General features: G+C 51.0%; 1 protein-coding gene across 8 annotated transcripts in view; it reads left to right on the top strand.

Annotated features, from left to right (window-relative positions):
- The first annotated feature begins 958 nt into the window (after positions 1 to 958).
- Positions 959 to 14,155, top strand: part of SLC2A9 (solute carrier family 2 member 9) — a 232,815-nt gene continuing 219,618 nt past the window's right edge. For 5 of the 8 annotated variants that reach the window (XR_009737120.1, XM_061420819.1, XM_061420820.1 and 2 more), the window contains exons 1-3: positions 7,882 to 10,111; positions 10,762 to 10,899; positions 13,796 to 13,894. Coding sequence is in view for 7 of the 8 variants with exons in the window: in XM_061420819.1 (XP_061276803.1) it covers positions 10,022 to 10,111; positions 10,762 to 10,899; positions 13,796 to 13,894 (327 nt within the window). In the remaining variant the exon portion in view is untranslated. Of the gene's footprint in view, positions 1,063 to 4,602; positions 4,703 to 7,881; positions 10,112 to 10,761; positions 10,900 to 13,795; positions 13,895 to 14,155 lie in introns of those variants that run through there. The other 3 variants (XM_061420818.1, XM_061420816.1, XM_061420817.1) reach the window with 3 other exon arrangements.

Below are 14,155 nucleotides of genomic sequence, written 5' to 3'. Positions count from 1 at the left end.
TGTATCAGCCATAGGTATACATGTGTCCCCCTCCTCTTAAACCTCCCTCGCACCTCCCACCCCAACCCACCCTTCTAGGCTGACCCCATTCTGACTCCTCTCTCCCCACCGACCCACACCACCCCAGAGGGCTCCCCTGGCTAAAGCCAGCTACTGTCAGACTCCTTGGGCACAGAGATGGGTCAGCTGTGGCCCCAGAGTGTAAGGAGTGTGTCAGGCAGGATTCTCTGGAGAAACAGAGCCAATAGGATGTATATCTAGATAGATAGGTAGATTTTGATAGAAAAAGACAGAGAGCTTTTAAGGAATTAACTCACATGATCATGGGGCTGGCAAGCCCCAGACCCATATGGCAAGTCCACAGGCTAGAAATTCTGGCAGGAATTGAAGTTGCAACCTTGGCCTGAAGGCTGGAAACTCAGGCAGAATTTCTATGTTGTCATCTTAATGCAGAATTTCTTCTCCTATGGGGTGCCTTAGTCTTTGTTCTTAAGGCCTCCAGCTCAATGGATGAGGCTCACCTACATTATGGAGGCCCATCTACTTAAAGTCAGTTGATTGTAAATGTGTGTGTGTGCTCAGTTGCTTAAGTCATGTCTGACTCTCTGTGACCCCATGGGCTGTAGCCCGCCAGTCTTCTCGGTCCATAGGATTCTCCAGGCAAGAATACAGAAGTGGGTTGCCATGCCCTCCTCCAGCAGATCTTCCTGACCCAGGGATAGAATATTCATCTCCTAAGCCTCCTGCTTTGCAGACAGATTCTTTACTGCTGAGCCCCCAGGGAAGCCCTGTTAAACGTGAGTCATACCTAAAAACTACCAGCAGTAGCTTGCCTGTTCTCTGAATGTCTAACCACACAACTAGACACCGTGGCCTTGCCAAGCTGACACATAAAATGAACCCTCAGGAGGGGGTCAAAGTCACGGTCAAGGACGCAGATGAAAGAACCGTCAGTGGTTCAGTACAGTCTGGCTCCCTCAAGGCTAAAGGAAGAAGCTCGGGGAGGCACAGGACACAAAGCGACTCAGACTTTCCAGAAGGAACAGACGGACAGCAGAGAAGGTGAGCCTGGAAGATGAGACAAAGGCAGGAGAGGAGGCAGTCCAGCCCGGGGGCCTGAGAGATAGCAAGAGGGGCCTGAACATGGAGGTCCAGTGGGCGGCGTGTCCCTGGGCGTGTGCTGGCCACACGCAGGTGGGTCCCTCGGTGGAGGGCCTCTAGTCGACATTGTCAGGCAGCTCACGTGACTTCAAATTCAGAGCCCGTTAACCCGTAAGAACTGCTTATTCTTCCAAAACTGTAGTTTTTAGTCTACTTGGCTCCTTGACACCCTAAGGGCTTCATTCTTTAACAAAATGGTTTTCTCTTTCATTTGAAGACATTCTAAAAGCTTGCTTTTCCAGTTGTAGAAGTGATTGGTTTCTGTGTGTTTTAGTGTAGAAAATTGGAAAACAAAGGAAAGCAAATCAGATAAACATTGGCTGAGAAAGCACAGCTGAGTGGTAATTGCTGTTATGTTATGCTGTTTGCAGGATGTCTGCTTTCTCTGCATAGAAATATGTCATGAGTCGTCCGCTTATCTCTACAGCCTATCTCCTGCTGTGGTCTCTCTCTGCTGGGCCAGGCCTCTTACCTTCAATACGCCTCTTGAAAAGTCCATATGCTCCTCCTAAACTGTCTCTTCTCCCAGAATGTAAGCTCCGTCAGGGCAGGGTGAGGTCTGTTTTGCTCAAGATTTCATTCTCATAACCTAGATGCTTAGTGTTAAAGTGTAAGTCGCTCAGTCGTGTCCTACTCTTTGTAGCCCACCAGACTCCTCTGTCCATGGAATTCTTCAGGCAAGAATACTGGAGTGGGTTGCCATTTCCCTTCTCCAGGGAATCTTCCCAATCCAGGGATTGAACCTGGGTCTCTTGCATTGCAGGTAGATTCTTTACTATCTGAGCCACCAGGGAAGCCCTAGATGCTAGGAGCTTAATGAATAATTGTTCATTAAGCTTCAGTTCAGTTCAGTCAGTCGTGTCTGACTCTTTGCGACCCCATGAATCGCAGCATGCCAGGCCTCCCTGTCCATCACCAACTCCCAGAGTTCATTGAGACTCACGTCCATCGAGTCAGTGATGCCATCCAGCCATCTCATCCTCTGTCATCCCCTTCTCCTCCTGCCCCCAATCCCTCCCAGCATCAGAGTCTTTTCCAATGAGTCAACTCTTCGCATGAGGTGGCCAAAATAAATAATTTAATGTGTAAACATTTTTGGTTTAAATTTAACTTTAAATTAAAAAACACATGGGTGTGGTTCAAGTACAGTAAAGGATCCATATTGCCAACATCCGCTGGATCATCGAAGAAACAAGAGAGTTCCAGAAAAACATCTATTTCTGCTTTATTGACTATGCCAAAGCCTTTGATTGTGTGGATCACAACAAGCTGTGGAAAATTCTTAAGAGATGGGAATACCAGACCATCTGACCTGCCTCCTGAGAAATCTGTATACAGGTCAAGAAGCAACAGTTAGAACTGGACATGGAGCAACAGACTGGTTCAAAATAGGGAAAGGAGTATGTCAAGGCTGTATATTGTCACCATGCTTATTTAACTTTTATGCAGAGTACATCATGAGAAATGCTGGGCTGGATGAAGCACCAGCTGGAATCAAGATTGCTGGGAGAAATATCAATAACCTCAGATATGCAGATGACACCACCCTTATGGCAGAAAGTGAAGAACTAAAGAGCCTCTTGAGGAAAGTGAAAGCGGAGAGTGAAAAAGTTGGCTTAAAGCTCAACATTCAGAAAACTAAGATCATGGTATTTGGGCCCATCACTTCATGGCAAATAGATGGGGAAACAATGGAAATAGTGATAGAGTTTATTTTGGGGTGCTCCAAAATCACTGCAGATGGTGACTGCAGTTATGAAATTAAAAGATGCTTGCTCCTTGGGAGAAAAGTTATGACCAACCTAGACAGCAGAGACATTACTTTGCCGACAAAGGTCCCTCTAGTCAAAGCTATAGTTTTTCTAGTAGTCATGTATGGATGTGAGATTTGGACTATAAAGAAAGCTGAGCGCCAAAGAATTGATGCTTTTGAACTGTGGCGTTGGAGAAGACTCTTGAGAGTTCCTTGGATAGCAAGGAGATCCAACCAGTCCATCCTTAAGGAAATCAAACCTGAATATTCATTGGAAATACTGATGCTGAAGCTGAAACTCCAGTACTTTGGCCACCTGATGTGAAAAACTGACTCATTGGAAAAGACCCCGATGCTGGCAAAGATTGAAGGCAGGAGGAGAAGGGGAAGACAGAGGATGAGATGGTTGGATGGAATCACCGACTCAATGGACATGAGCGTGAGTAAGCTCTGGGACTTGGTGATGGACAGGGAAGCCTGGAGTGCTGCAGTCCATGGGGTCACAAAGAGTCAGACACAACTGAGCAACTGAACTGAACTGAAAGGATCCACCTACCAATGCACGAGACATGGGTTCAATCCCTGGGCTGGGAAGATCCCCTCGAGAAGCAAATGGCAACCCATTCCAAAATTATTACCTGGGAAATCCCAAGGAGAGAGGAGCCTGATGGGCTACAGTCCATGGGGACATAACGAATCAGACATGACTTAGTGACTAAAAAAACAAGTGCACCTATTTTTAATGTTGACTAGAGTATATTTCTTTATACATCTTCCTCACGTTGTCAAGTAAGAATGTATTATCAACACTTTCCAATGATATTAGGTATTCTTTAACATAAGCTTCCAGCACATGAATGTGCCAAAATTTAAACTTTCTTCTTAAATATTCTGTCCTATTGTGAAGACCATTTTTCTACCATGAAAAATGTTGCAATGATCATCTCAGGCTTAAATCTTTGTACATTTTAATTACTGCTTTAGGCTAACTATAAATGGAGTCATTGGGCCAAAGGACTGAAATACTTTTACAGCTCTAGGGACATATTTTCAAACTCCAGAAAAGCTATAGAGTTTTCCACTTCTTTTGTACTAGGGATTCGGGTTACAATTGTGCTGCATTTGTGTGTGCTAAGTCACTTCAGTCGTGTCCAACTCTTTGTGACCCCATGAACTGTAGCCCGCCAGGCTCCTCTGTTCATGGGATTCTCCAGGCAAGAATACTGGAGCGGGTTGCCATGCCCTCCTCCAGGAGATCTTCCTGACCCAGGTACCACTAGCACCACCTGGGAAGCTCCTACAATTGTGCTAACTGTTTGGTAACAGTTTCAATTTGACAGGCGACATTGCACTTTGAATTTACAGTACTTTTATTTTCACATCTTAAGGACAGAAAGTCTAGGATTTCCAAAATATGCCCCATCGTAAGAGGACCTTACAAATGAGGATATCCTGGGGAGGGGCCAGTACTTGATCAGCGACGTGCCAGGGGTGGGAAAACACAGCAGTGGTCCAACCCGACCGTCTCGTAAATGGAGAAACAGGCCAGAGAGGAACAGAGGCGCCTGGGGCTCTGGGGAAGCTGGGCCCGCCACCCTGGTGTCCTCACCAGAGCCTCCTCCCCTGGGTTCCTTATGTGTGACAGCCAGCATCTGTCTAACCACTTCTCCCTTTTTTCTCTCTTTCAGGAACAAAAAAGCCCAGTCCAAAGGCTGACAAGGAACCATGAAGCTCAGGGAAAATGACTCAGCAGATAACAAAGGAAGCAACTTGGAGAAAAAGAAACTGGTCAGTCCTGGTTCCCTTATGTCTCCCTGGTAGGAGTGTCCAGGTGACCCTGAGGTGGTCCCTCCTGGGGGGAGGTGGCGAGGGGGCTGAGCACTGAAGGATGAGCAAAATTAGGGGCACTGGTAAAAGGTGTGTGTGTGGACGAGTGTATGAGTGTCAGTACAGGCCCGGCACACCCAGGAATGCTGGGCTATGACCACATCCTTCTTTAAAAAAATTGTTTTGTAAAAATTGAAGTATCGCTGATTCATGATGTTATGCTAATTTTTGCTCTACGGCAAAGTGATTCAGTTATGCATAGAGACATGTTTTTTTAAATATTCTTTTCCAATAGAGACACAGATGTAGAGGACAAACGTGTGGATACCAAGGGGAGACGAGAGATGGTGGGATGAACTGGGAGATTGGGATTAACAAGCATATACTACGATGTCTCAGTTCAGTTCAGTCACTCAGTCGTATCCGACTCTTTGCGACCCCACAGACCGCAACACACGAGGCTTCCCTGTCCAACACCAGCTCTAGAGACATATTTTCAAACTCCAGAAAAGCTGTATAGTTTCCCACTTCTTTTGAGCTGGGGATTCGGGTTACAACTGTACTGCATATGTGCATGCTAAGTCACTTCAGTGATGTCTGACTCTTTGAGACCTCATGGACTGTAGCCTGCCAAGGCTCCTCTGTCCCTGGGATTCTCCAGGCAAGAATACTGGAGAGGGTAGACATTTTCTTCCCCAGAAGACCTTCCCAACCCAGGGATCGAACCCAGGTCTCCTGAATTGCAGGTGGATGCTTTACCGTCTGAGCCACTAGGGAAGCCCCGGCCACATTCTCGATAGAGTGAATTGCCTTAGGACCTGTCTGAGAGCACGGGCCACAGACCATGTAGCTGGGGATCTGGCATCAGATTTGGAGATGGGCGAATCCAGGCTCTCCCTAAACTTCTGTTCTTCCTCGTGGCGTCAGCCTAGTGGATCCTCCTGAGCCTGGTGGGAGGGTGGGTGGCGTGGCAGGTGGGAACAGTTGGCAGAGGGTAGAGCAGTGTAGATGTGTCTTGGGAGATGGTTAGTGGGGAGCCCCAGTTAGCTGTCATCTGGTTCACAGAACCTCACCGGATGGTGCTCATCACAGAGGCCTGGTACTCAAGCAGGGAAACTGGCCTTGGCAATGGTCCAGCTGCACCCTACTGGCCCCAACCCTTTTCTTTGCTGCTGTGAACACCGACACGAGGTTGGGGGCGGGGGGACCCAGGGGGATCTTTCTACAGGGAGTACTCACCGTGTCCTTTGTTGAGAAAAGGATGAGAACAAGAGCACTGGGCCAAGAAATAGCTCACCAGGGGGACAGGGGGATGTGAAGAACAATGAATGTTCATTGTGTGCTTAGCTGTAGACCAGGTGCTGTTTTAGGTTCCAGGGTTTTTAGCGTTCTCCACGCACAAACTCCTCAAATCTTAGGAAGTCTAAGAGGTGGTGGCACCATCATCAGGCCCATTTGACAGATGAGGACACCGTGCCAGAGAGGCTGAGAAACTTGCCCAAGAGCTCACAGGTTGTCAGAAGTGGGGCTGAGACCCAAAGCCAGGCAGTCCTTTGGGCACCACTGTAGGGGGGTTAACCCACTGAGCTGTGGCAAGCAGAGAGAGCAGCTCTCATCAGGCTCATCAAGGCTTTCAAAAGAATGGAGCTCTCTGTTTTCTCACCTTGGAATGCACTGGGGTGCCCCCCGGGAATCCAAGACCCCCCATTTGTCTGAAGGAAGAAAACATGGTTAACCCCAAGGCCAGGCTTCCTAAATAGGCGAGCCCAGCCTGGAACTTGAGCCAGAATAGTTGGGCTCCCATCTCAGGCGTATGACGTCACTGCTCACCTCTGGGCTGGTTTGCGGGAGAGCTGGGTGGCTGCTGCTGCTGCTAAGTCGCTTCAGTCGTGTCCGACTCTGTGCGACCCCATAGACGGCAGCCCACCAGGCTCCCCGTCCCTGGGATTCTCCAGGCAAGAACACTGGAGTGGGTTGCCATTTCCTTCTCCAATGCATGAAAGTGAAAAGTGAAAGTCAAGTCGCTCAGTCGTGTCCGACTCTTCGCGACCCCATGGACTGCAGCCCTCCAGGCTCCTCCATCCATGGGATTTTCCAGGCAAGAGTACTGGAGTGGGGTGCCATTGCCTTCTCTGGAGCTGGGTTGGAGGCGGGGGGCGACAACTGACAGACAGTCAGTTCCACCAATAAGAAGAACTCTTCAGGCTAAGCACCGCCTCCAGGCTGCACAACGAAAAAGGGGAAGTGACTTACTGCAAGTTTCTTTTGTTCCACTGAGTGGTGTCCAGTCCGGGTTTCTGGGAGAGCCCTTCGTGCAGCGCAGGGTCAGGGCAGCAGCTGGAAGGCTGTCCCACCCTCCACCGCCCACCCCCACCCCCCCCCCCGCCCCGCCTCCCCCCACCTCCAGTCTGCACTCCGTTTGGGTGATCGGGCCTTTAGTGATTTCAACCACCATGGGGAACATGGAACAATTTTAAATGAAAAAGGCAGGTCACTGACCCAATGCGAGTTTTAGCAAGATCAGGGAGACCCCCCTGTTAAAGATGAGAAGACCAGGGTGGTTACGTGGGAAGGCCTGAGACAAGGAGCGGGTGGAGGAGGAAATGAGATGATGAGTAAGACACCCCATGGGGACCGCAGAGCTGGTTCCTCTCTGCACAGTGAAATAGCCATGCTGCCCCTCCCACACTTTAGGCCCCAACTCACTCAATTATTTTGCTTCTCCCCACACCCCCGGGCATCCATGTCTGCAGGACTGGCTCTGCCCTCTCACCCCAAGCCCTTCTCTGCCTGCATTATTCCCCTGGCTTACTCATCCTGTAAGAGTCGGCTCTGGAATCACCTCTTCCAGGAAGTCTTCCAGGATCAGCCCCAGGTTGGCTCAGTGCCTCCTCCGTGTTTCCTAGGGGAATCCTCAGCTCTCACATGTGATGTCACAGTCGAGAGCTCCCATGTTAGAACCCTGCTCTGGACCCAGCTCTGTGAGGGGAACTGGCCAACTGGCTGAAAACTGATTTCAGAAACAGCCAATTGTGCCAGCGGCCTTCCTGCATGACTGATATGCAGAATGAATATTGCACTGAATGATTCATGCACTCAGTAAATAACCAGCCTAATTATTCAGGGCTGGCTTTGCTCCCCACTGAGCAGCTCCCTTCCCACTGATCTGCATCCGCAGAGCTGGATGTGTTTGTGTGCACTTGACAATCCACGCTCCCAGAAATTCTGCTGTGATCCATAGCTTTTATTTCACCATGCACTTTCCATTAAACCCAGGTTGCCGGCTTCGGGTCTCTCTTTTGTGGATTTGCAGACGCCCTGGTCTTCTGGGGGTCCTCTGTTCCCCAAGCCTGCCATCATCCTGCCAGCCTCTGCACCTAGTCTCTGCTCTGGGCACAAATGGCCAAGGCATATCCTAGACATGATTTAAGGCCCTTCTCTGACATCCGAGCAATTCAGCCGTACAGGGAGTTAATTCGCATGACATCCTGGTGTGCATGAGGGGTCTTGCCTCCTTAATGCTTTCCCTGAGCCAGGCCACGTGTATGAGCAAGGCAGAGTAACAACCGGTAGCAAAGTCTTTTTCTTCCAAACCCACAACTTCCCGGCTTGTTCTAGAGCTGCAGGGCAGCCTGTCTTCATCTCCAATATGTTGCTGTGCGTTTTCTATTTGAGTCTCAGAATAACTCTGCAGGATCATCAGGGCAGGATCAAGCTCCCATTTTGCACTTGTAAATGTGGTAGCTCAGAGAAGCAAATCAACTTGCCTGAGGACACACAGCTAAATAGCAGTGGAGCCAAGGTTGGAACCCTGCCAGGCTTCTCCGGTAGCCAGTAATCTGTCTGTCCCAGGCCTCAGGGAGATTTTGCTCTGGGTTCATGCTAGTTGCTCTCCTCCCAGCATGCTGGCCTTAAGAGGGGAAAGAAAAAGACGCCAGAGAAAGCGTCAACTTCAAATTGGCGCTTGCCATCTACCTCTGCCCACCTGCAATCTGGGAGACCTGGGTTTGATCCCTGGGTTGGGAAGATCCCCTGGAGAAGGGAAAGGCTACCCACTGCAGTATTCTGGCCTGGAGAATCCCATGGACAGTCCATGGGGTTGCAAAGAGTCTGCCAGACTGAGAGACTTTTCACACTTGAGCGCCTTCCACTTTCACTTTCATCCACCTCTGCAAAGATTAACTCTTCAGCTCCTGCAGCTGCTGACGTTCAACATCCCCTGAAGGGAGTTCAGGATGGAGACAGGGAATTGGGGCACTCTGTGCTCTGGGAAAACTGGCAGGACAGGTCTTCAGATAGTTAGATATTTTCAGGAGCTGATAGTATGAGCTCAATTCTTATATCTCTTCATATCTAGAAAAGCACTTCATCCCTTCGTGGTGACATCTGCTCTTTGTGACTAGCAGAAAACTTTTGCCAAGCTAAGTGCTTGATTGCATCAACTCCCCTTCACCCAGGTGGTCTGGTAGTCCCATCTCTTCCAGAATTTTCAACAGTTTATTGTGATCCACACAGTCAAAGGCTTTGGCATAGTCAATAAAGCAGAAATAGATGTTTTTCTGGAACTCTCTTGCTTTTTCCATGATCCAGCAGATGTTGGCAATTTGATCTCTGGTTCCTCTGCCTTTTCTAAAACCACTGGGCTTCCCTTATAGCTCAATCGGTAAAGAATCTGCCTGCAATGCAAGGGACCCGGGTTCAATTCCTGGGTTGGGAAGATCCCCTGGAGGAGGAAACGGCAATCCACTCCAGTATTCTTGCCTGGAAAATCCCATGGACAGAGGAGTCTGGTGGGCTACAGTCCATGGGGTCACAAGAGTCGGACACAACTTAGTGACTAAACCAACCCCTTCATCCCAATCATACATATATTCACCTTCCCCCACAACCTCTTTGGAGTAGTCTCTCAGAGCTATCTGAGGTGCTCTCTCCTGGGCTGCAGTCCTCATTTTGCCCCAAATAAAAATTCACACTATGCAATTTCTTTCTTTCTTTCTTTCTTTTTTAAGTAGAAAAATCAGGTACTCAGGGTGGTGATTTCTGGGAAAAGAAATTTCCTTTTCAGGGCTTTCCAGCTGCTGCGGTGAAGGCCTGTGAATGCGGAAACATTTTTATTGCTCAATTCCTGTTCGGACAGGATACAATTGCCACATTTCCTGTTCAGCATCCCCTTGCGCTCCCTCTGTGGACTCTGCCTCCTGATTCAGGGAGATGGCCCGGCAGAGCCCCTAAGGAGCCAGCTGCGGGGAGGGCCGGGGGCGGGTCTTCGCCAAACAGGACATGGGCTCAGCTTCCCTTAGCCACAGCAACCCAGGGCCTCACGAGCGTGCCCATCCGAGGACTGTGATGCAGGGCAGGAGGAGACAAAAGGTAAACACAGCGCCTGGCCTCTGTCCGGGCCACGGAGGGCTCTCTCCGCCTTCCTGAAAAGCCTCTGGTCTTGATTCCTGGCTCCTGGACCCTGTGACGTTGGCTGCGGGGCTCCATCTCTGATGTCGCAGCTCCCTGGGCTCCCGCCAGCTTCTTCTGGCAGCGTGGCTGTGCTCGGGCAGTGAGGCCACACAGAGAACTGCTCTCATCATGTGTGCGGTGCTCTCGCCTCCCATCGTTTCCACCCCCACCTTGGGGTGGGTGGTAAGACCTGGCGGGCATGCAGGGGTGGGGGATCTGGGGGACGGGGCTCTCACCTGTGCTTCTCTGCCCTCCGATGGGTGCAGACAAGGACATAATGACCAAGGCTAAGAGTGAGAGAAGCCCGGGGACCCGCACAACCCAGGGATCAAAAGGAACAACATCTGAGCTGAGCCCCAGAGGATGAGTTTAAAGACGAAAGTCGATGGAGGGCGGGCATGGTGTCCAAAAGTGATTCTGTTCCATCAGTGCATCCCATTCAGTTCCCGCTCCTCTTACTGCAGAGAGTACTCTGATACCACACTTGCCAACATCCATCTCTACGGTCCGTAAATCCTCCTTCTGGCCTCTGTCCAATCACCAGCGTTTACAGAGCACTTTCTCGGCAGGTTTGGGGTCTGGAAGCAAGACCCCCACCCTCAAAAAGTAAGACCCACACCAACTGTCCAGCCTCTGCTGTTGATACTCAGGGTACCTACCCCTGGACACCTACTCTAACTTCTTTCTTCTGCAGAATATCCCATGAGGTGGGTCTGTTGCAGGGAAGGGTCAATTCTGACTCCATTTTGGAACCGTTTCTTTGACTTGCTTTTCATGGCTTTTGTTATGATCATACATAAGGGCCTGCCTCAGACAACCCTGTCCCTCTGCCAGACTGTTCAAGTGCCCTTGTTCAGAACACTGCAGAAAGGAAACAGCTAACACAGCCTCTGGAGACTTATCATTCTAGGAGATACTTGCAAGATTAATGACCTTTTTACTTTGTTTCCTCACAACTCCCCAGCCCCCCATCTCTGTTCTAGAAAAGAGCCAGGCATCCAGAGCCTGATAAGATGGTTGTTTTGAGACATTTGTCTGCCGTCTTCTCGGTCTGCTTGGACTCCGTCACAGGTCTATTAACATCCCCATTTCACAGATGAGGACCTCGAGTCACAGAGGAGCTATACCACTGGTCTGCTGCTGCTGCTGCTAAGTCGCTTCAGTCGTGTCCGACTCTGTGCGACCCATAGATGGCAGCCCACCAGGCTTCCCGTCCCTGGGATTCTCCAGGCAAGAACACTGGAGTGGGTTGCCATTTCCTTCTCCAATGCATGAAAGTGAAAAGTGAAAAGTGAAAATCAAGTCGCTTAGTTGTGTCCGACTCTAGCAACCCCATGGACTGCAGCCTACCAGGCTCCTCCGTCCATGGGATTTTCTAGGCAAAAGTACTGGAGTGGGGTGCCATTGCCTTCTCCAACCACTGGTCTAAGTTTACACAATTGTAACTGGCAGAGACGGGGGTCAGACAAAATTGATAGAAGAGTAAAAGTGAGGAGGTGGGACTTTCAGGGCACCTTTCAACGGGTCTTAGATATGAAGGTCTCCAGAAGCGAGGATTTCAGGGGCTTCAACCAGGGTGAGAGACCTTGGCATGTAGCTTGGCCAACAGCTATTCTGCACAGCTTGGTCAGAAGGAGCAGAGAGAGAAAACAGAGTGAACAGCCGTTCAGAACACTGGCTACGTGCACACACCCTCTCCGCGTCCTCAGGCAGCTGCACAGCCACAACAGTCTATACAGCCCATTTTACAGTTGGGCAAGCTGAGGCCCAGAAAGGTCCAGAAAGGTCAAGACCCTGGACAGGTCCCACAGCCGTGGTGGAGCGGTCCGGCACTGGAGCCTGTGCCGGAGGAGGCTGCCAAGGTGGGCCAAGCAGGGAACTGGCTGTCAGAGTCTAGCTTCCTTATCTGGTCAGTGTTTGATTTATTCCCTTCCCTAAACCGTGGACCTCATCTATTAACATCACATCTACTGCTGCATCCCTGGAGCTTTGTCAGGGTCTGGCACTTAGAGGACACACACAGACACACACACACGAAAAATGATGGAGAGAAAGTGCCTTTCAAGAGTACCAGGTCCCCCTATCTGACAAGTGGTCCACACTTGCCTGGCCAGGTTAGGATGGCAGCCCCTTCCCACCTCCAGCCCCTGCCTTCCGGCCAGCCTTTGCCAAGGGGCCCAGCTGCTTGTACTCCCAGTCCTGTGGTGGCAGTGGCCATCCACGGATGGGTCCAGCGGGCAGGATTACATGGAATAGATGCTTGGTCCTCCAGGCCAAGCCCTGTCTCTGTCTGTCTGCAGGTCCTTGTCCTAAGGTGCTCACACCAGCCTGTGGGTGGACAGCGCAGCCTGGAACAGAGTACTCGTGGGTGGGTGTGCCTTCTGGGGCCGTCAGAAGCGTTAGCCCCTGAGACGCTGCACCCAGGAGAGGAGGCAGTGGGGGGAGGCAGTGTGGTTCGGTGGGTGCTGCAGGGGGTGTGCTGGAGCCAGACCACCTGGGTGGGCTCTGGTCTCCATCCCAGACACCACCAGGGACTGCTCCGTGTAGGGTAAGGGGGTTAGAGAAGGCAAGGTTCAGAATAAAGAACCAGACCGGCACTTTACAGGAACAGATCACCTTTAATGAGGCGAGAAGGGGCAGCAGTCAGATTAGTGAGCTGCTGCAATGACCCAAGAAAAGAGTAAGTATATATAGATATATATGTGGAAATCTACTGTCTTAAGGGGGCCAGTTTTTCTCCAAGGTTGTTCAGATTCATTTCAGTTCAGTTTAGTCGTTCAGTCGTGTCCGACTCTTCGCGACCCCATGAATCGCAGCAGGCCAGGCCTCCCTGTCCATCACCAACTCCCGGAGTTCATTCAGACTCATGTCCGTCGAGTCAGTGATGCCTAGTTATCTCTTAAACGGCTCCGGCAAGGAATTCTGGAGATGGCCAGAGGCTGGGACCGTATCAACCTTAATGTAAATTTTTTTTTCCGGGTGAGAGAGTTCTTTGTTTTGCATAGAATGGTGGGGAGGACCGAGAGGGGAGTTTTAACTCCAGGCTATTTTGAGCCAAGTAGCTTTCCTTCACTCCATGCCTCTGTTTCCTCACCTGTAAAATCAAGATAAAATGTACTGATCCTAGGAGTCTGTGGAAGAATTCCCAGAAAGGGCTGAGAACAGATGCCTGGCCCGTAGGTTTTAGCGAGAACCCAGATGCTGCTGCTGGCAGCTTAGCCTGGCTTTGCTTTTTACCTCGGAGATGAGTCAGAGACTGGCCAGATTCTGCTAAAATCACAGGGCTGTAGCTGCTAACAGCACCTGCGAAAGGACGTTAGGTCTGCGTTGCACAGATCTCTTGCAGCCCGATAAAGGGGGCAGTCGTGTGGCCGGGAGGGTGGGGGGCGGGAGGTGGGGGGACCGATGGCAAACTGAGCTCCCTGGACTGGCCACGCCCACCTGGACCCGTCCCGGAGGGGAGCCCCTCCTGGACAGCTGGCATCCTTACCCTGGGAATCCTCCCCAGGGAAGAGGACAGCACACCTGCGTCCTGCGGGCCCCTGGCTGTGCCCCCCTAAACCCCGAGCGCCAGCTCTGACGTGCTTTGCTCTCCTTTCCCAGGACTGGTCCTGCTCGTTGATCGTGGCATCTCTCGTGGGCGCCTTCGGATCCTCCTTCCTCTACGGGTACAACCTCTCGGTGGTGAACGCCCCGACTCCGGTGAGTGCCTCGTGGCCGCGAGAGAAGCCCGGCAGAGGGCGCTGCAGCCACGCGGAAAACCGGGTGTTAGCAGCAAGGCTTGGATTGGTACCCCATTCTGCAAACCTTTGCGGGCCGGTTCTGTGCCAGACACCGGCTGGACACTGGGGTGAGGGGAGGGATAGAGGAAGGGAGAGCAGTCCCTGCGCTCGAGGGAGAGGTAGGAGATACAGAAACAGAGGATGATGGCCCTGCGTGGGATCAGTTCCTTGCTCCTGGAGG

This window comes from Bos javanicus, chromosome 6 (genome assembly GCF_032452875.1).
Source record: "Bos javanicus breed banteng chromosome 6, ARS-OSU_banteng_1.0, whole genome shotgun sequence".
Taxonomy (NCBI): domain Eukaryota; kingdom Metazoa; phylum Chordata; class Mammalia; order Artiodactyla; family Bovidae; genus Bos; species Bos javanicus.
Note: the sequence above shows the minus strand (reverse complement) of the source record. Positions and strands in the feature narration are given on the sequence as shown.